General features: G+C 38.5%; 2 protein-coding genes across 3 annotated transcripts; both read left to right on the top strand.

Annotated features, from left to right (window-relative positions):
- Positions 1-779: 779 nt before the first annotated feature.
- Positions 780-1,690, top strand: LOC120218726 (GATA transcription factor 21-like). The gene is made up of 4 exons (XM_039215627.1): positions 780-1,064; positions 1,108-1,208; positions 1,300-1,478; positions 1,509-1,690. Exons 1-4 carry the CDS (start codon positions 1,043-1,045, stop codon positions 1,645-1,647), a joined length of 441 nt encoding a protein of 146 aa, XP_039071558.1. The 5' UTR covers positions 780-1,042; the 3' UTR covers positions 1,648-1,690.
- A 1,740-nt stretch (positions 1,691-3,430) lies between these two features.
- LOC120218723 (glycine dehydrogenase (decarboxylating), mitochondrial-like) lies at positions 3,431-8,801 on the top strand. 2 transcript variants are annotated; one of them, XM_039215625.1, is made up of 16 exons: positions 3,431-4,830; positions 5,042-5,287; positions 5,371-5,448; positions 5,543-5,643; positions 5,727-5,922; positions 6,030-6,155; positions 6,268-6,453; positions 6,538-6,651; positions 6,736-6,888; positions 7,192-7,380; positions 7,465-7,542; positions 7,628-7,753; positions 7,845-7,943; positions 8,048-8,165; positions 8,447-8,555; positions 8,655-8,801. In XM_039215625.1, exons 1-15 carry the CDS (start codon positions 3,583-3,585, stop codon positions 8,539-8,541), a joined length of 3,153 nt encoding a protein of 1,050 aa, XP_039071556.1. In that variant the 5' UTR covers positions 3,431-3,582; the 3' UTR covers positions 8,542-8,555; positions 8,655-8,801. The 2 variants fall into 2 exon arrangements, with proteins under 2 accessions (XP_039071556.1, XP_039071555.1); XM_039215624.1 differs by having other exon boundaries at positions 8,447-8,800.
- The last annotated feature ends 15,408 nt before the right edge of the window (positions 8,802-24,209 follow it).

The following is a 24,209-nucleotide window of genomic DNA, read 5'->3' as shown; positions in this document are numbered from 1 at the left end:
AAGTATCGAGACTTTCAACATATCCGGTAGCTCTTTACCGATTTTGTCATTTCGAGACCGGTTTTGTCATATTTTTACATGTTATATTGCTATGGATCGATACATTTTTATAAAGTATCAACACTTTATTAGCGCTATAGCTTCTTCTCTTTTAAATTTCAAAAGTGTCGATACTTATAATAAAGTATCGACACTATCAAACATATCTGGTAGTGCTTTACCTGTTTTGTCATTTATAGATCGATTTTGTCATTTTTTTTACTTGTGGCAAAATGGATTGGATCCATGTGGCAAAATGTTGTGGGGACTGAAGGGGGAAGCGTCGGCCAGCAGTGTCGCTAAGCCTGCAGAAGCATTTGATGGACTTTTGCGCAAGACTTTGAGCACACCGTTCCATTCCATGGAAATCTACAACCCCATCTCTTCCTATCTGCAAAATCTGACCCTTACCGCTCATATTCCTTCCAAAACTGCATTTATTTGAGCAAATTAACCGTGCAAAATTAATTTGTGTTAGATATTCATTTAAATTGTAATTAGCAATTAATTTGGATTATGATGTAATTTTATTGGTTGAACGTTTTTGCAGATAGGGTTCTGTTTTGTCATTATATACTGGTGTAGTAGTAATCCAGACCTCCTTTTAGCTTTGTCTTGTTTATCTTGCTTTTTGTTTGGGTGAAATGATGTCACGTGAAGGCTTCTCAAGCCTCTTCTTGTCTCCTATTAATTTGATCCATTAATTAATTACACTTGTGTATTATAAACTTGCTTCTATATCAAAAAAGAAAAACTCTTCTCTTGCCGCAATGGCACTGCCACTCTATGATCTGAACTCACCACCCTCCCCCTTTCCCCTTGTGGATCAAAATGAACAACAACATCTTCAGCTTTTTCTTTCACTGCCCCTGCCCCAACATACTGCTTCTCCTTCATCTGCTGATCTCAAGGCAAGAACATGCTGCTCATCGTCTTCACTTCAATCAGCTGCGGTGGATGGAGACTATGGAAGTACAACTGATAATAATGGATCATCACTGAAATGGACGTCTTCCAAGATGATGGTTAATAATGATAAATTTCCATATCTGGTTCATAATGGCGAAGAAACCAATTGTTTCAGTAACACTAATAACGCCATTAGAGTCTGCTCCGACTGCAACACAACCACGACACCTCTTTGGAGAAGTGGCCCTCGAGGTCCCAAGGTAAACTTTATTTAGTTGCTTTACCCTATGTAATGATCTATTATACATACATGAAGTTTACTAATATTGATGAAGGTGAAAACTAGGGCAGTCGCTTTGCAATGCTTGTGGGATTCGGCAAAGGAAGGCGAGACGAGCCCTGGAAGCAGCGGCAAATGGAGCGGCTGTGGTGACAGATGCAGCATCTTTGAAGATTAAGGTACACAGCAATAAGGAAATGAAGAAACAACGTACGGTATACAAGAAGCAGTTGAAGAATAAATCTGGGAATATTTGTCTTGGTAATGATTATGAGATCGGGAGGCAAAAGAAGCTTTGCGTGAAGGAATTTGGTTTAAGTTTGAACAACAACTCAGGTTTGCGGCGTGTGTTTCCTCAGGATGTGGAAGATGCTGCAATCCTCCTAATGGAACTGTCGTGTGGCCTTTCTCACAGTTGACTTTTATTTTACTACCCAATAAATTTTGTAGCTTGTATCACAGGATTAAAGAGTGGTCGGTCATATGTATGTAGACAAAACAATTAACATTATTCTAAGTTATATATGTTTATTATTTGATAGCTTTTTAAAATTAATGGATTCATAAGATAAAATCTAATACAATTTTAATTCACCAAATATAATATTATCTCAATACAAATCAATTTACTTCTCTGTAATCCATATTTTATATTAACAAACTGTAAATCTGACATATGAATTCATGAAATCTAATGGTAGTGTGCTTCTAACTAAGTTGGGGTATTTGTTGGTACTAATAATTCTAAGAGTTTTATATTTTAATCCTGGAAATGCTTTGGAATTCCCATGCTTCGGCATTGGAATAGAGTATAGGGATACTTATTTTTCTAATCTTAAAAAATAATAAATAGATTTTAATTTGATTTATAATATCCATGTAATATTTTAAGGATTGTAAATTTAAATATATTTAAACAAATAATATCGTATAATTTAAAGGTGGAAGGTATAAATAATTTAGATATTATATTAAAAAGATCAATTAGAAAATACTCTAAATTAGGAGTAATTAGGGGTTCCTTTGACCCTAGTCTTCCTCGTGTGCTTTACATGGAAGTATAAAGATTTGGGTGTTAGGTATACCTACATTTTTGTGTTGTGTTAAATCTCCTACACATGCATAGAAAATAATTGTGTTATCAGATTCAAATAAATATCAATATTATTATCCAAATGATACAGTGATCGTAGAGTGTTTTTTTTAATAATTTTTAATTAATAATTAGATAAATAATTAAAAACATGTTGTAGTAGATTAAAGTTGATTATGACAGACAAAGTTCATTATTAATACATTAAATAAATAATTAAAAATACATTATGATATATAACTTTATAATCGAATTTATGTTAAATAAAATAAAGAGCAGAAGACGGGGGAAAGCGTGAATAAGCATCTCGATCAATATTGATAGGCAACTTCGTTTTCCTTGGAGTGGTGGGTAAGATCTCTTCAACTCGGCCATTTTAGGCTCCCCATCTTTCTCACATCTCTATGTTAACTGCGACAGATTTTGGTTATTTAATGAGCCATAAGGAGGGTAGGGCTTAAAGTTCCCCCTCCAAGGTCCATGGAAATTAATTCAAAGTGAATAAATATTTAAGTTATTTTTCCGCTGCAAACCCCAAGAAACTGTAATAAATATGATCATAGTCAAGTGCCTAATCACATGATAAAAGATAAAAGATTTTTTTTACTTACAATATCGAATGAGACTCCCCATACACCACAGGTAATTCTTTTAGTTTTTGTATTTTAAACATGTGATGGTGGAGGGATAAGCTGGATTGTGAGATTGTGAAAGAGATTCTGCCACCATATAAGCTTCACTTAAAAACAAGATACAAACTTTTTTTTTAAAAAAAATAGTAATTTTTTCTGGGTTTGTTTGAATAATAAGGATGAGATGAATTGTGATCCACTGAATCTCAATCTGTTTTCCATACCATTCATTTTGTTCCGGAGATTTGTGATGTTTTTATTTGCCGAGTATGATATGTATTATCCTCATGGGGAAAAAATCTCTTTTCCTACTTAGGTGTAAAGTCACTCACCACCCACCACTTACCATGCTTTTTGAAGCCCACAAATTTCCTTATTTTTTTCTTATAAAAATTAAATCTTTATATCTTTTAGAGTTCATTCATGATTTAAATGCAACCATATATACGAATTACTATATATATAGACAAATATCACTAACAACAGTCCACCAGCCTTCTTCATCCCGCTCATGTTTAACAAAAAATAAGCCTTTTAGCCTCTTTTCCTCAACGACCCAAGTTTCTATTTTTCTTCTTGTTTTCATTTCCTTTACCAAACCTTGTTGAGAAAAAGAAAAACTCTTTTTCATGGAGCGTGCAAGGAAGGTGGCTAACAGGGCAATCCTGAAACGTTTGGTTAATGAATCCAAGCAATCACGCAATGGTGAAATAAGCCTTAGATCACCTGTTTCGTACACTCCTTCAAGGTATGTATCTTCATTGTCACCATTTGTTTCTAAGAGTTATAGCAGATCAGATTTATTAGGTGGTAGAAATGTGTCGAACAATGTTGGTTTCGGCGCTGGGTCACAAATTCGATCCATTTCTGTTGAGGCGTTGAAATCAAGTGATACTTTTCCTCGCCGCCATAACTCTGCAACCCCCGAGGAGCAGACCAAGATGGCTGAGTCATGTGGATTTAATAGCCTTGATACTCTTATCGATGCAACTGTGCCCAAGGCTATACGTATTGATTCCATGACGTTTTCCAAGTTTGATGAGGGGTTAACTGAGAGCCAAATGATTGAACACATGAAAAATTTGGAATTAAAGAACAAGATTTTTAAGTCTTTCATTGGAATGGGTTATTATAATACTCATGTTCCCCCTGTGATTTTGAGGAATATAATGGAGAATCCAGCTTGGTACACGCAATACACTCCTTACCAGGCTGAGATATCTCAAGGACGCCTTGAGTCTTTGCTTAATTACCAAACTATGATTACTGATCTTACTGGATTGCCTATGTCGAATGCTTCGTTGCTCGACGAGGGAACTGCTGCTGCCGAGGCAATGGCCATGTGTAACAATATATTGAAAGGAAAGAAGAAGACTTTTATTATTGCAAACAATTGTCACCCCCAGACAATTGATATTTGTAAGACAAGAGCTGATGGTTTTGACATTAAAGTCGTTACTGCAGATCTTAAGAATATCAATTACAGCTCTGGTGATGTCTGTGGGGTTCTGGTTCAGTATCCGGGTACCGAGGGTGAGATTTTGGACTATGGGGAGTTTATTAAGAATGCTCACGCCCAGGGTGTTAAGGTTGTCATGGCAACTGATTTGTTGGCTTTGACAATGTTGAAGCCCCCAGGTGAACTTGGAGCAGATATAGTTATTGGCTCAGCACAGAGGTTCGGAGTGCCGATGGGGTACGGTGGCCCTCATGCTGCATTTTTGGCTACTTCCCAAGAGTACAAGAGGTTGATGCCAGGGCGAATTATCGGTGTTAGTGTTGATTCTTCAGGGAAGCCTGCTTTGCGTATGGCTATGCAGACCAGGGAGCAACATATCCGCAGGGACAAGGCTACTAGTAACATCTGCACTGCTCAAGTAAGATATTTTGTGTTTCCCTATAGGAACTGTTACATAGAGGTTTAGAGAACACTTAAATTGCAAAGCTTTAAAAGTTTTAAAGGGTGCAGATTTATTCTTAGGATAAAGTTAGCAGGACATATTGCTCTTTTTCTGAATTAAGTTCTTAGTAATCTATTGAAATTTTCTTTGCTTTGCAGTTTTTGATTTAATATCTTGTTTTATCTAGGCATTACTAGCAAACATGGCTGGTATGTACGCTGTTTATCATGGACCTGAGGGCCTAAAAGCCATCGCACAACGTGTCCATGGTCTTGCTGGGGCATTTGCTTTGGGGCTGAAAAAACTTGGCATTGTGGAAGTCCAGGGTCTTCCCTTCTTTGATACTGTGAAGGTTACATGCGCCGATTCTCATGCAATAGCAGATGCTGCTTACAAGAGTGAGATTAATTTGCGGGTTGTTGATGCCAAAACTGTGAGTCTGGTTGGATCTGTGGTTTTTATTTGGTCAAACATTTATATATCATGTGAGGTCATGGGTCTTCGGTTTCTTTTCAGATCACTGTTTCATTTGATGAAACAACTACCTTGGATGATGTGGACAAGCTTTTCAAAGTATTTTCCGGTGGCAAACCAGTGAGTGTTAATAATCTTTTCCGTAGATATAATTAATGTTCACACTTATAACTTTTGCATATTGACTTGGGATCACCTCTACCGGAACTTTCAGGTCTCGTTCACTGCTGCATCTCTTGCACCAGAGGTTGAGAATGCAATTCCTTCTGGACTATCGAGACAGAGTTCATACCTCACCCACCAAATATTTAACACGTATGGAACTTTCATGAAAAGAAGACCCGCTTGTAGCTTATAGATTAAATGTGCCACTCACTTTTATTTGTTTTCTTTTTCAGATATCACACAGAACATGAGTTGCTTCGATACATTCATAGGTTACAGTCAAAGGATCTATCATTGTGTCATAGTATGATTCCATTGGGATCTTGTACAATGAAACTAAATGCGACAACTGAAATGATGCCCGTTACATGGCCTGGTTTCACTGACATCCACCCGTTTGCCCCTCCCGATCAGGCTCAGGGTTATCAGGCAAATATCTCTTTACCCAGAAGTTCTTCACGCCTTAAAAAGATAATCTAGCAGAGTAAATTTGAATCTTTAGCTTATTGATGAACTTTGGTTTTCTGCTCTATTAGGAAATGTTCAATAATTTGGGTGACCTGTTATGTTCAATCACTGGGTTCGACTCTTTCTCTTTACAACCTAATGCTGGTGCTGCTGGGGAGTATGCCGGATTAATGGTTATCCGAGCATATCATAAGGTAAGTGACAGTAACCAACTTAGACTCATTTCACTTAACAAAAAGGTATTCCTTTTATTCATACAAAGCTTGTGTCGGTTATGTTGACACTTACTCTGGATGAATACTGCAGTCAAGAGGAGACCATCACCGGAATGTGTGTATCATACCTGTTTCAGCACATGGGACAAATCCTGCTAGTGCTGCAATGTGTGGAATGAAAATCGTTCCTGTCGGAACTGATTCCAAGGGTAACATCAACATTGAAGAATTAAGGAAAGCTGCTGAAGCTAACAGGGACAATTTGTCCGCTCTTATGGTATGAGTGATCACATTCATCCCTACAATTCTTTTAATGCAAGGAAACTGTTCATGCGAACCCGATTTATTATTTCAATTCCAGGTCACTTATCCTTCAACCCATGGAGTGTATGAAGAAGGGATCGATGAGATATGCAGAATAATCCATGAGAATGGAGGTCAAGTGTACATGGATGGGGCTAACATGAATGCCCAGGTCTTTTTTTCAACTTATTTCAACACTTGTTACTAATTATATTTATTTTTTCTATATAAAAAAAACATATTTTTCGGCTTACAGGTGGGTTTGACAAGTCCAGGTTTTATCGGAGCAGATGTTTGCCATCTGAATCTCCACAAAACCTTCTGTATTCCACATGGAGGTGGTGGACCTGGCATGGGACCTATTGGTGTCAAGAAGCATTTAGCACCCTTTTTGCCTTCACATCCTGTGGTAATATACTCTCCGAGATATACATATGCCTATATATGTACAAGCTCGTTTTGGCTTTTCCATGATCATCTTACAAATCTTTGAACTTCCCTGTGAAAGAATTGCTTCTATCTTATCTTTGGGGTTTATTAATTATCACTAGTCTTGCTTGCCATGATAGAAAAATATGTTCCTGAAATTCTGAGCAATGGCTTTTACTGATTACCATTTACCACTGACATCACATTGCAAATGGAATTTCTAGATGGATTCTTGTGCTGCAAGATACTTTTATCCGATGTTGATTTCTAGTTCATATTGTAGATATCTACTGGAGGTATCCCAGCCCCTGAAAAATCAAACCCTCTCGGTACCATTTCTGCTGCACCTTGGGGCTCTGCACTTATCTTGCCGATATCATACACTTACATAGCCATGATGGGATCTAAGGGACTGACTGATGCTTCAAAGATAGCTATTTTGAATGCAAACTACATGGCAAAACGCTTGGAGGTACCTTTTTAACTTGAGACCGTGCTTATAATCATCTCAATTTTCACATTCATCTCTTTTTGTAATTGATTTTGTGTTTTTCAGAACCACTACCCCGTTCTTTTCCGTGGTGTCAATGGAACAGTTGCTCATGAATTCATTGTTGATTTGAGAGGCTTTAAGGTAGTTAAAGTGGAATGGTTTTTCAAATTTCCTCTTTATCATTCTGTTTGTTTCCATGATTGATTGCTAACCACCATTACTGCAGAACACTGCTGGAATAGAGCCAGAAGATGTTGCTAAACGTCTTATGGATTATGGATTCCATGCTCCTACAATGTCATGGCCTGTTCCGGGCACACTTATGATCGAACCCACTGAAAGTGAAAGCAAGGTACAATTCACCAAATATCTTTCTGCCTAGCAACATTCCATATTCCTCATCTCTCCCTCTTTCTCACGTCTACGTTCAATATCTTGTGCAGGCCGAGCTTGATAGGTTCTGTGATGCTCTCATCTCTATCAGGGAAGAAATTGCTCAGATTGAAAATGGAAAAGCTGATATCCACAACAATGTTCTGAAGGTGAATGGCTCTTCTTTTCACCATATTTTCCCTCTATTTCTTGGATAACAATAAGTTATGATCAACATATATTGAAGCATTGTGTCTAAAATATGCACATACAGGGAGCTCCTCATCCACCATCTCTGCTCATGGGAGATGCATGGACAAAGCCATATTCACGGGAATATGCGGCCTTCCCGGCTTCCTGGCTCCATTCTGCTAAGTTCTGGCCTACTACAGGTGTGTATGAGAACATCTTGTATTGTTGTTTTCCTTAATATTTTCATCATCAACCATGTCCCTTGAGAGCACTATGATATTGAGTTCCAAAATATATACCGATCCCAAATTCGTTTCCTGTAAAACTTTTAACTGGAGAAGGGCGAACTTTGTTCTGTGATTGATTGACCTTGATTTTGGCCAATCATGTTATTCAAGCATTATGTTGCACATGAATTTGCATGTTATCCTTACCATGCTTATGTATACTGATTTTTCAACTCTTTCCGTGGGTGTACCAGGACGTGTTGACAATGTATACGGCGATCGCAACCTCATCTGCACCCTGCTCTCAGTCTCGCAGATGGCTGAAGAAGAGGCGGCAGCCAATGCATAATCGGCGAATCCGTGTGTCTTTGGGGGCCCTTGATCTGTGATATACATAATCTCAAAGATGCAAGTTGAAAACATCTCGTCCATCAAAAGAAGAAGAAAAAAATCCTCATCGTCTCTTTCTGGCTCATGTACATAAAGTATCCACCATTTGCATATATGTTCCCAGCTACAGCTGTGACTTTTCATTTGGTTGATATACTTAATCAGCTGCTGCTTTAATAACAAAAATTGTTTCTGATTGCAACTCAAATACTGTAATTATCGTTACTCAAATCTGCTTGTGTCCTCTGTAGATATTTATGGCACAGTCAGTGCCACGACTAGTCTGCTAGATTCTTGCCAGCTTTATTGTTGTAGATATTGCAATTCTAATATCAAATTTACTAAGATATGTTCAAATTTTCGTGTTACTTTCTGCCCAATTTCTATAACAGTTGACGACATTACAGTTTACCACACCCTACAGAGAACCATAAATGGTTAAAAGGTTGACTTACAGATTAAGTTAGACCTCAATCTTTCCATATTTGGGTGTAAAAAACAGTGTGCCACCTAGGCTAATAGTATCGAGTATCGAATAAATAAACTCATGCACATCTTATATATAATGTTATTTGTATTCGAATCATTGATGAAGAGTAATATTATCTTATCAGATACAATTCAATTAAATCAACTAAATTTGATCTATAAGAAAAATCCATGATGTTTGTAGATGCTCGGTTTTGTCCGGGGCTAGGTTGGAGCAGACCCAAAACAGAGCAGTTGGAGGCCTAGCTCAAGTCCAAGGATCCAACAGAGTAGCTTCTAGCCCACATGAAGATTACCTGGAAAACACGAACAGTTACTGGAAGATTGAGCAAAAAACGTGGAGACCAGTTTTTCGCGGGGATTGAGAAAGAAACTGTAAATGGGGTGGAGGGTCGGTTTTTTTTTTTTATTGGGAATTAACCTCCAGAAACGGACAGAACACTATCATCACAAATTACAGAAAAAAGGGGCCAGGAACCATTAGCGAGAATTAAGAGAAAAAAGAGAGACAACAACAAAGAAAAAAACCAGAGGGAGATTTCTCGTATTCGGATTAGAGAGAAAACTGAAAGCAACAAGTGTAAGAGAATCTTTTAAGATCAATACAAAGAAATTTTCCAGATTTCCTTTTTCCTTTGGTTCGAAAGAAAATCATAGCACTCATTAAGGTATTTATTTTTTTTCTTCTGTTTCATTTTTCAGTACTTTATATGTGTATGGTATGAATACGAGTAAGTAAATCACTAGAGAAAGAAAACCAAGTAGTTTACCATGCCCTTGAGAGGAGACGAAGTAGGCTTTGAGTCAAGGTCAGCATTTCTAGCGGTGGTTTGTAGACGCTGATCTTGTTTCTCAGACAAAAAAAAGAGAAAAATAATGAAGATAGAAGAAAGCTGAGTTTAGGTTCGGTTCAGGGTCAAGTGTCGTACCTTGTGCGTCGTTTTCTTTCCTCATCGGAGCTTTTGAGGGCGAACCACGGTGGTTGTGTGATTCAGCCGTGACAGTTAAGGGGTAGTGTAACCCTTAGGTCCTGTTTTTTGTTGTGAGAGACTCAAAACTAAGAAGTTTAGAGTTGTTAGAGGATGGAGGCCATGGCAGCTTTGTGCTGTCTAGGGTTAGGGAAGAAGAAGGGAGAGATAGAGAAGATGAGAAGAACGGCGTTGGGGATTGTTTAAACATAAATGAGACTAGGGTTTAAGCTGCTCAAAATATTATGCATATATTAGATCTTCAAAACGACAACACTTTGGGAATGGCCGATTCGTGTGGGTTATTCAACACTTGGGTCATTTGAACTTTCAGTTTCATGCATTTTAATCCTTAAATCGTTGTGTTCGTATTCCTGATTTTGTCTCTATGTTTTGCCCCATTTAATCTTCGTCCTAAAGTGTTTATTGTACTTAGTTTCTGTTTTTTAGACATAGGACTTTAAATGTTTTGCATGTTCTATTTTAGTCCATTTTGTGTGTTTAATCAAATTTTGCAATGATTATGATTATGGCTCATTACTTTAAAAAGTTTCTATTTTGACCCCATTATTTATTCAAGTTAATTTCTTGTATTTTTACGTTTGGTATGTAATTATGTTAATATTTTTATTTTCGTCCATAGATTTAAATTTTAAATACTTTAGTCATAATTTAGACTTTTTAGATTAATTCTTTAAATTTAAATTTATTTTAATATAGTCCATTCTTAGATTTGTTTTTAAGTTAGTTGTTTATATTTACTTTGCATGTTATGCGAATGATTTATGGTGACCCACATGCCATCATTCTTTGTATGATTTGTATGATAGCCTCACTTGCACAACTCGACATATTCATAATCGAATTAAGGGTAATATACTTTTAATTTAAAATTGTTTTAAGTGGGCAGTCATAACTGATTTGAGGTCCGCTTTTAATGATTTTAAAATAAAAGTGTATCCCGAAAGTGAAACTAAAAAATTTGATTTGTCACCTAAAATTTGGGAACGAGAGAAAAAGAAATGTTCGTTTATTTAAATATATCGAGAAAAGGTTGTTATATCTTTAAGATATAGTCTCGGTATTTGTAAATAATCGAACATTTTTTATCTTTCTAAAATGACTTGGTAATTTTAATTTAATTTGTTTGAGTGTTCTTGAATGTTTTAAATTTACATTTTTATTTTATGGGATCAAAAAATCAAATAAAGTTCGAATTTGTAAAGTTCATTGCAAAAACGTTAATTAATCGACTATGTACCAATTTAGGGCGTTGTGGGGGTGCTAATCCTTCCCCACACGTAACCGACTCCCGAACTCGGATTTTGGTAACGCAGACCTCAATTTGTTGTTTTAATTAAAATTAATTTTTATTTAAAATGACAAAGCATTTTTGGGTGCCCAATCACACCCTAATCAAAGATTGGTGGCGACTCTTTGAACCGTATTTTTCGATCGTAAAGGAAATCCAAAAATTTTTGAAACGAGAGGTCATTTTAATTGCATTTGTTTTTAAATTAAAAAGAGATAATTAAGAATTAATGTGGTTTTCAAAATCTCACCTTTTTTCACTTTAAAGAAAAAAATCGTTTCGACAGCTTGGCAACTCCGCTGGGGACATTTTTTAGAGAGTCAGGCCGATAGTCGATTAATTATGTGTCTTTGCAATTGAAAGTTATAAATTTGTTTTAATTTGGTTTTTGATCCTTTATTTGGTTTTAATATTTTTTGTTTATAATATGATTAACCAATAAATAGTTGTACTGATCTGTTTGTTAATGATTTCAGATTAATTGTGTATTTTGGGAATTGATTTTGAGTGTTTTTATTGTTTGTTTTTTCGCTTTTCCTCACACACTGCACAGCTGCATTATCATAACATGAGCTAAAACCCTGCTCCGTCCTATTTAAGTAGGAGTGAGAGACTATGCCCTCGTGTGGTTTTCACCTCCGCATGGGATAGTGGATCGCTCCTGGAGCTCACGCCTTATGGTCCTCGTGATGGTAATCACCTCCGCATGGACATAAGGAGGTGTGTTCCCTCGAAATTGAACTCGATCCCCTAAAGCCTGTGATGGGCCAGGATTGAGGGTTTGGCAGCCCAATGGGGCATCGGCAAGGATAATTCGAGAACCTATTACTTTAGAACCTAACCCAGCATATAGTGAACGTAGAGCCTGAACTTAGGTTGAACCAAACCCGAATCTTAAGAATCCCGCGAGGAGGGTACACAAGGAAAAGCTTTTTTGAGTCATTTATTTTCATTTTTCGAATAAATGCTTGCGAACTAGATATCATGCGGTTAGGTTTATTTTTTGAATAAGCACGCGAATTAGATATCATGCGGTTAGGATTTCTTTTTGTGGATAACAAAGCATGGGGGTAGATATCATGTTGGGTAGGATCTGATAAAGCATGATGAGGTAGTCAGCATATGTGGGTAGGATTTTTGAACAAATTATTATCCTGACTTAATTGCTTCATGTTTACTAACCGATCTTTTGTTGTTTTTGCCTTGTTTCTTTTCTGTTTTGCATTGCATTGTCCATTACATGGTGTTGATTTGGGGTCGATGTCCATATAGAAGGCCAGTAATATGGAACGAACAGTTCAGAAAGAGGTTGAGGACAATGCAGATGTTCTGAGGTGGTCGGAATAGTCCCAATTGACCAATGGAGACAGCGTGATGCCTAGATATGTATCAGAGTTATTTGGCTACACTCACATCAACGTACGTCAGAATGATCTGAGTGAGCTAAGAGAGATATGGGGAAGATGGGAAGCAGCCGATAAGGAGATGTTTTATCAGTTGTACGGCGATATTCCTTATCTTCTGGATGTTCCTATTGACCGAAATCTGTTTAGAGCATTGGCGCAGTTCTGGAATCCTACTTATAGCTGTTTCACATTCGGTAGAGTAGATATGACACCAACAATAGAAGAGTATCAAGCATTGGTCCGTTGTCCGAGGTCCCAGATAGATAGAATATATACCAAGCTGCCAGTCACTCCTTCATTTAAGAAGAAATTACTATTGATGACCGGAATGAGTGAAGATTGGGTAATCAGAAACATTAAGAAGAAGGGAGACAGTGAGTGCATCTCTTGGGCTGCTCTGAAAGAAGTAATTGCTCATCATCCTGATAAGAGAAAGAAGCTTGACTTGTTTGCTTTAGGGATTTATGGGCTTGTTATTTTTCCAAAAGTGTTAGGATATGTAGACGTATCAGTTGTTGACCTGTTTGAAAGATTAGACAAGCGCGTGGATCCTGTTCCAGCTATTCTAGCTGAGACGTTCCGGTCTTTGAGTTCTTGTAGGCGTGAGAGAGAAAGACGCTTTATAGGATGTGCGCCTTTGCTGCTAGTGTGGATTCTGAGTCATTTCAAACATGTTGAAAGAGCACCAGGACGAGTATTTTTAGACAGTTTCTCACCTTTGAAGGATTTTCTTTCTAAAGAGTGGCCTGGGGGTTTTACCGAAGAAAAATAGATGGTCATCTTCAAGGATATCAGAGATGGAGATATTTTGTGGCGAGCTTCGTGGAATACCTCTTCATATATATTTTACCGATGTGGAGAGCGAGATTGGGTTCCTTTGCCAGGTATATGGGGTTCTGTTGGGTATGCTCCGCTACTAGTTTCCAGACAGTATGGATCGAGGCAGTTCATTCCAGCCACATGGGACTTGGTAGGATCGGATTTTGCATTCAAAGGAGATCAGTATAAGGGTAAAGTTAAAGGGGTTACTGAGGCCTGGAAGCAAACTCGTCGCATGAATTTGTTCACCTATGATCTCGAGTTATCTCAAGAGTACGAGCAGTGGAGAAGCGGTCGAGTAAATGACAACATCCCAATAGTGAATCCTGAAAATATTCAGCCGGTGGAGGAACAGTTGAGAGTGGTGCCATCTCCATTAGAGTTAGCCAAGCGCGATTTCGAAGCAGAACGGAGACAATGGAGAATGACTTTGCAGAAATTGGAAGATGAAGTGTATCAAAAGGGATTGGAGATCGATATTCAGAAGAGTAGAGCAGATCGAATTAAAAAAGTAGAGAAGCAACTTCGGCTAGACTTTGACGATCTTCGGTTAACTTATCAGCGAATGGTAAAAGCTCAAGTAGGTTCTAGCTCGAGTAAGTCTGTCGAATTGAGGCAAGAGGTGGCGAGCCTCAAAAGAGTAGCCGGAGAGAGTCAAGAAGAGCTCAAGCAAAGCAGGCACCAAGTTAAGATTTTATCGAAGGAAAATGATTCTTTAGAGCAGCGGTTACAAAAGAGTCAAGCCCAGAATGAGAAGTTGAAGGAGAAAATTTCAAGTTTAGAGACCGTATTACGACGATACCGAAACAGGGAAGGTAGCTCAAGCCATGGGGAAGTTGAAAGTCTGAAAAAACAAGTGAGTGAGCTTGAAGCCATGGTTCAAGAGTTTCAGAGGCAAGCAAGTGAGCTATCGATAATTCCCTATGAGGGGGATATACAGTGGCGTTTTCGATGGGAGCGAGCTCAGGCGAGAGTCAAGCAAAGAGAGGACTTTATTGCTTGTTACCTAGAACACGCGCGGGGAATAGCTCAATATTTGGTCATTCTATCTGAGGAAGCTGCTGATGTGACTGAAGAACTAGATCCTGAGGCTGAAGAAAACCAGAAGATTGTAGAGTTACTAGCACACGTACAAGAAATAGGAGAGATGGTGCAGATTTATTTGTGATATGTTTCAACTTTGTAATTGAACGTCGTTCTAATATAAAGAGTTGTTCTAAGGAGTCGTTCCAGGATCAACACCCTGCATTTTGCATATGCATTTTTAATACATTTAAATTTTTGCATCGCATTTTTTTCATTCATAATCATATATTTCATATTCATTAATAAATATCAGCGATAACAAAATGACTCTGTGACAGAGTAATACTGGAAAATCCCAAGCATACCTATAGAACCAGGAAGAAAGTTATGGAGGACAAACTTGCCCAAATTGAGAAGGCTCAGTTGGAGTTACAAGATAATATCAAGAAAATGCAAGAAGATATGATTAATGCCCAAAAGGAGATGTTTGCCAAGTTTGCGGGTATGTTGGAATGAAGAAATCCAGAACATGGGAAAAGCCCTATGCCAGAAGGTGTAATTGAAGACCCACTTCATCATCCAGGGTTAACCCCAGAACAATCTCAGAAGGTTCAAGTGACCCCTGTTCATGTCGGGAATGTGCACATTAATCCAGTCGGTGCTTCTGTTAACGTACAGCCTGGATCTAGTTCGTATCAGGAAGAACATCAATATCATCAAGTTCCGGACCTTGATGAAGAAGCCAAGAAGGACCAAAACAATCTATTGGAAGAGAAATGGAAGCAGTTAGAAAGAGAGGTCAGAGCCATGAAGGAAGATACCAGTGTCTATGGATTTGACGCAAAGGAGTTAAGTCTAGTTCCTGATCTGGTCTTGCCTCCAAAGTTTAAAGTTCCTGACTTTGAGAAGTTTGATGGTACTAGGTGTCCCTCTGTGCATATCACGATGTTTTGTAGGAAGATGACCGGATACATAGGGGACGATCAATTGTTGATACACTGCTTTCAGGAAAGCTTAATTGGCTCGGCAATCCGATGGTATAACCAGCTGAGTAGAGCTAATATTAAATCGTGGAAAGACTTGGCTAAGTCCTTTCTTGAGCAATACAAACATGTGAAAGATGTTAGGCCCAACAGGATGATGTTGCAAGGAATGGAAAAGAAGTCTAACGAGAGTTTTAGACAATATGCTCAAAGATGGAGAGATGTAGCAGTGCAAGTCCACCCGCCATTGGAAGAGGAGGAAACAAATATGCTTTTTGTCAACACCTTAAAGGCTCTTTTTTTCTCGCATCTTATCGGTAATCCTTATCGAAGTTTTGCTGATGTAGTTACGGCGGGAAAATGATTGAAATGGCTGTTAAGAGTGGGAAGCTCGAGGGAGGAGAGTCTAGTAAGAGGCCACCAGTGAGGAAAAAGGAAAATGAAGTCAGTAATGTGAGGCAGTACGATTCTAATAACATTATTGTTTCCCGTCCTCAAGGAGCAGGGTCATCAACACAAAATGACAATAGACAAGGGGCAAGGGACTAGAGGAGAGAGAGGCCTCAATTTGATCCAATTCCGATGACTTATAAGGAATTGTTTCAGATTTTGTATGATCGACATGTGGTTTTGCCGTATCACGTGACACCAATGCAACCTCCTTTTCCCAAATGGTATGATGCTAGTGCTCAGTGTGAGTACCATGCAGGGAACCCTGGGCATTCCATTAAGAATTGTACTGCTTTTAAGAAGGTTGTCCAAGCTTTGAGAACGAGGAATGTCATCAACTTTGGTGACAGTGAGCAGCCAAATATAGCTCAGAATCCGTTGCCAAGCCATGCAGGGGCAGGAGTTAACGCGATTACTGAAGAGAAAGGAAAGAGAATTGTAAAGAATGTTAGTGAGGTGGTATCACCCATGAGTTGGGTGTGGTGCCAGATGGTCAAGGTAGGATTGTTGAAGCCCAGTTTGATGGGTGAACAGTTTAACAGTGGAGAGGTGTGTCAGTATCATAACAGTGAAGGACACAGTATTCAACAATGTCCTGACTTCCTATCTTTGGTACAAGACATGATGGACAGTAAAGAAATTGAGTTCTTTAGAGAGATTGTTGAAGAAGAGGAAGCGGAAGTTTGCGCTTCAGAAGGATCGTCTAAAGGGATATACAATGCCAGTTGTCCCCTAATTATTACTCCCAAAAATCGAGTTGCTGAGAAGGTAGCCCCAAAAGTGGTTATTACACCTCCATCTTCATTCCCATATCGGGATAATAAACAAGTGCCTTGGAGATATGATTGCCAGATGGGAGATGTAACAAAAGAGAATGAGGAAGTAGATGAGGTGGGACGCTTTACTAGAAGCGGTAGGTGTTATTCTCTTAATCCACCTAAAGAGTCTGAGAAGAAGGTTGCAGTTGATAAAGGGAAAAAAGTGGATATGCAGATAGAAGAGGATAAGCATGTTATTAATGAACCAATAACCGAGAGTGAAGCGGTAGAATTTTTGAAATTTCTGAAACACATTGAATACAATGTTGTGGAACAATTACACAAGTTGCATGCCCGTATTTCTGTTTTATCATTACTTTTGAGTTCAGAGGCCCATAGGAATGCTCTGTTAAAGGTTTTGAAGTAGACTTTTGTTCCGAAAGAATTGCCCATTGAAAAGTTGGATCGGTTAGTTTCCAATGTACAAGCTGATAATTTTTTATCTTTTTCTGAGGATGAAATCCCTTCTGGGATGATGGGTAGTCAGAAGGCGTTGCACATTACAGTTAAATGTAAAGGGCATGTGTTGTCCCGGGTCTTGGTTGATAATGGTTCAGCTTTGAATGTGATGCCCTTAGTGACTCTAAAGAAGCTTCCATTAGATAGTACGCTTATGAGAACCTGCCAAAGTGTGGTTCGAGCTTTCGATGGGACTAAAAGAGAAGTGTTGGGCAAGATTGATGTTCCTCTGAATATTGGTCCAGCAACTTATGAAGTGGAATTTCTCGTAATGGACATTATGCCTACGTACAATTGTTTGTTGGGAAGGCCTTGGATTCATCAGGCCAGTGCAGTTCCGTCCACATTGCACCAGAGACTGAAATTTGTGATTGATGGAAGGTTGGTATGTATTCATGCTGAAGAGGACATTATTGCTTCTGTTTCTACTATTGCTCCGTATATTGAAGTTGATGAGCAAGCCGTCGAGTGTTCTTTCAGATCGTTGGAGTTTGTCAATGCTACGCTTGTGGCCGAAGGTAAGAAGATATCAAAGCCTCGATTGTCAAACTGTACCAAGATGGGGCTCAAATTGACTCTTGGAAGAGGAGCGAAAGTTGGGAAGGGGTTAGGTCGACAGTTGCAAGGACCGGTGAATCCAATATGCCCTGTTACTAAAAGAGATCGATTTGGTTTGGGGTATCAGCCAACTCCGAGGGATAAGCTGAAGGGAATTAAAAAGGGTCAGGAAATGAGAAAGGCCAGATTGGCTGGTGAAGACCTTAGCTGGGAACCCATGATCTTCCCGCCGTTGAGTAGCATTTTCATATCTGTGGGACATATGTTTCAAGGGAATTCAAGGAACACCGAGGTGATGGTTGAGGATGCTTTGGGAGATTTAGGCATTAAGGCTATAACTGATGGTGAGTTTGAGGAAATGAGAGCTATGGGCATTTATCCTGCACCGCCGGGCTTCGTGTTGAACAATTGGACCGCGGAAGAACTGCCTGTAGTTTACAAATCTTTTACAGAGTAATACACTGGAACTTTTTCCCTGTTGTTCATACCTTGGGGTAATAGGTGATTTTATGTAAAGGGTTAAGCTGTTTGTTTTTTCTTGCTTTCAATAAAAGATGCATTCTGTTAGTTCCAAATGGCAAACATTCTCCCATACATTTCATTCATTCATTCTTTGTTGTGTATATGTATGTATTTATTTCTTTCTATTTATTTATATGGGAAAAGATCCTCCCATATGTATATATGTATATATATCTTCTCTTTCATTATTTTTTTCAGGAGCTTGGATATCAATAATATGAATGCCAATGACTCTGACTCGGAGATTGATTTCAAAAAGCCTATATGTCAAGGAGAAATCGAGGATTGTGATGATGATGAAGGATGTGAACTACCTTCTGAATTGCTGAAAATGGTGGAGAATGAAGATAAGCAGATTCTGCCTCATAAAGAGTCTATTGAGATTTTGAATTTGGGGACAGATGAGGATAAGAGGGAAGTAAAGATTGGTACCACTCTGTCAGTTGGAGGTCGACATGATTTGATAGAATTGCTTCAAGAATACAAGGATGTGTTTGCTTGGTCATATGAAGATATGCCGGGTTTAGATACAGAATTGGTTGTTCACAAGCTGCCAATAAGGCCTGAATGTAAACCGGTACAACAAAAACTGAGAAGAATGAGACCCGAGATGCTACTCAAGATTAAAGAGGAAGTGAAAAAACAATTTGATGCCGGGTTTCTTAAAGTGGCTAAATATCCTGAGTGGGTGGCGAATATTGTCCCAGTACCGAAGAAGGATGGAAAAGTTCGAATGTGTGTCGACTACAGAGATCTCAACCGAGCTAGTCCAAAAGATAATTTTCCTTTGCCACATATAGACACGCTAGTGGATAATACTGCTGGAAATTCTTTATTTTCTTTTATGGATGGTTTCTCTGGCTACAATCAAATTAAGATGAATCCTGAAGATATGGAAAAAACGACGTTCGTTACCATGTGGGGAACGTTTTGTTATAAAGTAATGCCGTTTGGATTGAAGAACGCCGGGGCAACATATCAAAGGGCCATGGTGACGTTATTTCATGACATGATGCATAAAGAGATAGAAGTTTATGTCGATGATATGATTGTCAAAGCTAAGACAGAGGAAGAACATATCGGGAATTTGAGAAAGCTTTTTAAAAGACTAAGAAGATGCCAGCTAAAACTCAACCCAAACAAGTGTACTTTTGGGGTGACATCTGGGAAGTTATTGGGATTTATAGTAAGCCAAAAAGGAATTGAAATAGACCCAGATAAAGTAAAGGTTATTCAAGACTTTCCAGCCCCACAAACACAAAAAGAATTCAGAGGATTTTTGGGGAGATTGAATTATATAGCTCGGTTTATTTCACAGCTGACGGAAAAGTGTGATCCCATATTCCGCCTTCTTCGCAAGAATAACTCAGGGGAATGGAGTGAGGATTGTCAAAGAGCTTTTGAAGCAGTGAAAAGATATTTGTCGAGCACTCCAATCTTAGCGCCACCCATCTCAGGCAAACCCTTGATTCTTTATTTGTCGGTTTATGAAAATTCAATGGGGTGTGTGCTGGGGTAACGTGACCAAACTGAGAAGAAAGAAAGGGCTATCTATTATCTCAGTAAGAAGTTCACTGAATGTGAGACAAGATACTCACCCATTGAAAAGTTGTGTTGCGCTTTAGTATGGGCTACCCGAAGGCTTAGGCAATATATGTTGTATCATACTACTTGGCTTATATCCAAGCTTGATCCCTTGAAATATCTAATGGGTGTGCCTGCATTATCTGGAAGATTAGCTCGTTGGCAGATCTTATTGTCCGAATTTGACATCCAGTATGTAAACCAGACGGCAATTAAAGGAAGTGCTATAGCGGAATTCATTGCAAGCAGGGCTTCGGAAGAATATGAATCGTTGAGCTTTGATTTCCCAGATGAAGATTTAATGGCTATTTCGGTAGAAGAAGCAGTTGCATCCACTAGCAAATATTGGAAGTTGAACTTCGATGGTGCTTCAAATGCCTTGGGACATGGAATCGGGGCAATTTTGGTATCACCAGAGGGAGAGCATTATCCTTTCACCAGTCGGCTTAATTTTGATTGTACAAACAATATGGCCGAGTATGAAGCTTGTGTTCTGGGTCTTAGAGCTGCTGTTGAACGCAAAGTAAAAATGCTTAAAGTGTATGGGGATTCAGCTTTGGTAATATACCAGCTCAGAGGAGAATGGGAGACAAAAGATCCCAAGCTTGTAGAATACCGTAAGTTGGTTATGGAACTTGTTGAAGAATTTGATGAAGTAACTTTCAATTACCTCCCCAGAGAAGAGAATCAAATGGCAGATGCCTTAGCCACACTGGCAGCAGCGTTTAAGATGAGCGAGTATTCAAATATGATGCCCATTGAAATGAAGGCTTATGAGTATCCAGCCCATTGTTTTAATATTGAAGAGGAAGAAGATGGAAACCCCTAGTATTATGATATCTTACAATATATAAGGTATCAGAGTTATCCAGAACAGGCCACTGAGAATGATAAGAGAACCATTAGAAGAATGGCATCAGGGTATGTGCTTGATGGTGAGACCCTATACAAGAAAAGTCTGGATCAGGTTTTGTTAAGATGTGTAGACGCGAAAGAAGCCAAATTGATTCTTGAAGAAGTGCATGAGGGAATATGTGGTACCCATGCTAATGGGCATGTTATGGCTAGGCAGATTATGAGATTTGGGTATTATTGGTCAACTATGGAAACAGACTGTATCAATTATGCCCGAAAATGTCACAAGTGTCAGATTTATGGAGATAGGATACATACTCCTCCTCATCCGTTGCACGTAATGACAGCTCCGTGGCCATTCTCAATGTGGGGCATGGATGTTATTGGACAAATTTTGCCCAAAGCTTCAAATGGTCATCGCTTCATTCTGGTAGCCATAGATTATTTCACCAAGTGGGTAGAAGCGGCTTCTTACGCAAATGTTACCCAGTCTACAATATGCAAATTTTTGAAGAAGGAGATCATTTGTAGATATGGTTTACCAGAGAGGATTATCTCCGATAATGCGTTGAATTTAAACAATAAGATGATGGACTCGGTCTGTAAACAGTTCAAAATAAAGCATCATAATTCCACCACTTATCGCCCAAAGATGAATGGGGCAGTAGAGGCGGCCAATAAGAACATCAAAAGGCTCATAGAGAAAATGACTGAGACCTATAAGGATTGGCATGAGAAGTTGCCCTTTGCTCTATTTTCTTATCGAACTTCAGTACAGACTTCAACTGGGGCAACTCCGTTTTCTTTGGTATATGGGATGGAAGCTGTTTTACCTATTGAGGTGGAAATTCCCTCACTTCGGATTTTGTCAGAGGTAAAGCTCAATAAGGCAGAATGGGTCCAAGCTAGGTATGACCAGTTGAATCTGATTGAAGAAAAGAGATTGAAAGCTATTTGTCATGGTCAGATGTACCAAAAACGTATGATACGGGCACATGGTAAGAAAGTTCGCCTTCGAGAATTCCATGAGGGAGATTTGGTGCTTAAAAGGATTTTGCCTATTCAGAAAGATTTCAGAGGAAAATGGATGCCCAATTGGGAAAGACCTTATGTTGTCAAGAAGGCCTTTTCTGGGGGAGCTCTAGTCCTAACTGAAATGGACGGATCAGAATTACCATATCCAGTGAATTTCGACGCTGTTAAGAGATATTTTGCTTGAAGAAGAAATAAAAGAGAAAAAATGAAAAAATGAGAAAAAAGAAAAATGATGGAAAAAACGAAAAGAAAAAAAGAAGAAAAAATGGAAAAGGGAAGAAAAAATGAAAAATGAAAAAAGAGAAAAATGAAAAAAGAGAGAAATAAAAGGAGGGTTGATGAAAACCCGAAAAGGGCGTCTTGGAACCAAATGAGGTCTCAAGTTGAAAACCCGCAAAGGGCGACTTGAGTTGAATTTGAAATTCAGAATTTGTGCATGGTGGAAGGTTCTGAATTAATTTTGGAAGTGGAAAGAGCTCCTGATATGGATAGTAACAATGACAGTTGGTGATCAGGGATGAGACTAAAGATTAATGAGTCTCGATTGAAATAACCAAGAGAAATTGAATGCACATGAGATTCAATACTGGTTTAGGGCATCTAATGATAGAGATTTGGGAGTTTAGAAGTAGCTTCATACTCTTAAGCATCATAATTTTGAAGATCTTTTTGACAGAAGCTACGCTCGAGACATTCTAACGGCGTGCCAGTTCAAAAGCATTTGCATTATTGATATTTGAAGACACCTACTCTTTTGTTCTTTTACTGTTTCCAGTTAAAAGTTTGCCATTTAGTTGCCTAAAATTCTCTGTATTTATATAAATAAAGAGATGTCTTTTCTTGATAATTTCCCTTTTGCAAACATCTTATTTTGAAAGGTTAAAACATATAGCTTAACTTGAAGTACATGAGATCATTTTGTATTATTGTGCAAAAGATTTTGGAAAATGCAGGTATTCTGAAGTTGACAATGGTTTAAACATGTAAGCTTGTGTGGCCATGAGAAACTAAAATCCTCAAATTCAAAGAAAATCTCAGCCATTAAAAGATGACCCAAGGAGGTTATCATTGATCAAGAAGTTGGTCATGGGTACTGACGGGTTTCAAGAAAGAAATAAGTCAAGGTACTGTTAAGCCGAGAGATAAGGAATTGAGATTGTTAACTGGGGTGAACTAGTTAAATGTTTTGTGCCCAATATGAAACCGAGTTCCATCGAGATCAAAAGGAGATAGAGTTCATTCGAAGAAGAAAATGCATTAAATTGCATAATTGCATACATTTTAGGCATGAATAGGATCATGGCATTCATAATTGCATGATGACTTAAATATCTACAGGTTTCACAGGGATAGTTAAAGATTGAAGATATTGAAGCATCGAGATGAAGATAACTGGTTTTGAGATCATGAAAAGAATGATGTTTAGACGAAAACTAAGCCAAAGTAGATTCACGTATCCAACGGCTTCCAGACAAGTTTTCACGATGGAGATGGATTTTCAGAAATTTTTTCAAAAATTTAAATTTTTTAGTATAATTTTCAAGCATATGTTTGTGTTTGATAATGTTTGATTTTCAGGTTTGACCTTTGAAGCAAATCATCTATAAGCCTTCACGGAAGAGTAGTGAAGCAAACTCAGTTTATGAAGATCGAGTCTTATACTCTCTGAAGGAATAGAGAGCGGACCCGTTTGTTGAAGATTGTTTGAGTTCTATACTCCCTGAACGGATAGGGAGCGAACCCGTTTTATGAAGATTGTTCGAGTTCTATACTCTCTGAAGGAATAGAGAACGGACCCGTTTGTTGAAGATTGTTCGAGTTCTATACTCTCTGAAGGAATAGAGAGCAGACTCGTTTGTTGAAGATTGTTCGAGTTCTATACTCTCTGAAGGAATAGAGAGCGGACCCGTTTTATGAAGATTGTTCGAGTTCTATACTCCCTGAACGGATAGGGAGCGGACCCGTTTGTTGAAGATCGAGTTCTATACTCTCTGAAGGAATAGGGAGCGGACACGTTTGTTGAAGATCGAGTCCTATACTCTCTGAAGGAATAGGGAGCGGGCACGTTTATTGAAGATCGAGTCTTATACTCTCTGAAGGAATAGGGAGCAGACACGTTAGTTGAAGATTGTTTGAGTCTTATACTCCCTGAATGAATAGGGAGCAGACACGTTTGCCAAAGATTGTTCGAGTCTTATACTCCTTAAAAGAATAGGGAACAGACCCGTTATTTGAAGATTTTTCAACTCTTGCTTATCCTGAAGTAGCAGAGAAGCGGATTAATCTTTTGAAGTTCTAATGGTCGGACAAACTTGATCATCTATTCTTCTTTGCTCTATTCTC

The sequence above is a fragment of the Hibiscus syriacus genome, unplaced genomic scaffold, assembly GCF_006381635.1.
Source record: "Hibiscus syriacus cultivar Baekdansim isolate YM2019G1 unplaced genomic scaffold, ASM638163v2 tig00110201_pilon, whole genome shotgun sequence".
Taxonomy (NCBI): domain Eukaryota; kingdom Viridiplantae; phylum Streptophyta; class Magnoliopsida; order Malvales; family Malvaceae; genus Hibiscus; species Hibiscus syriacus.
This window is presented reverse-complemented; position numbering and strand designations above follow the sequence as displayed.

Coding starts and splice junctions, on each gene's coding strand:
- LOC120218726 (XM_039215627.1), top strand. CDS start 1,043: ATGGACGTCTTCCAAGATGATG. Junction 1,209..1,299: donor GTGGCCCTCGAGGTCCCAAG/GTAAACTTTATT, acceptor AAACTAGGGCAG/TCGCTTTGCAATGCTTGTGG. Junction 1,479..1,508: donor TTGAAGAATAAATCTGGGAA/TATTTGTCTTGG, acceptor TTATGAGATCGG/GAGGCAAAAGAAGCTTTGCG.
- LOC120218723 (XM_039215625.1), top strand. CDS start 3,583: ATGGAGCGTGCAAGGAAGGTGGCTAACAGGGCAATCCTGAAACGTTTG. Junction 6,889..7,191: donor TTTTGCCTTCACATCCTGTG/GTAATATACTCT, acceptor TTCATATTGTAG/ATATCTACTGGAGGTATCCC. Junction 7,543..7,627: donor TTGATTTGAGAGGCTTTAAG/GTAGTTAAAGTG, acceptor CCATTACTGCAG/AACACTGCTGGAATAGAGCC.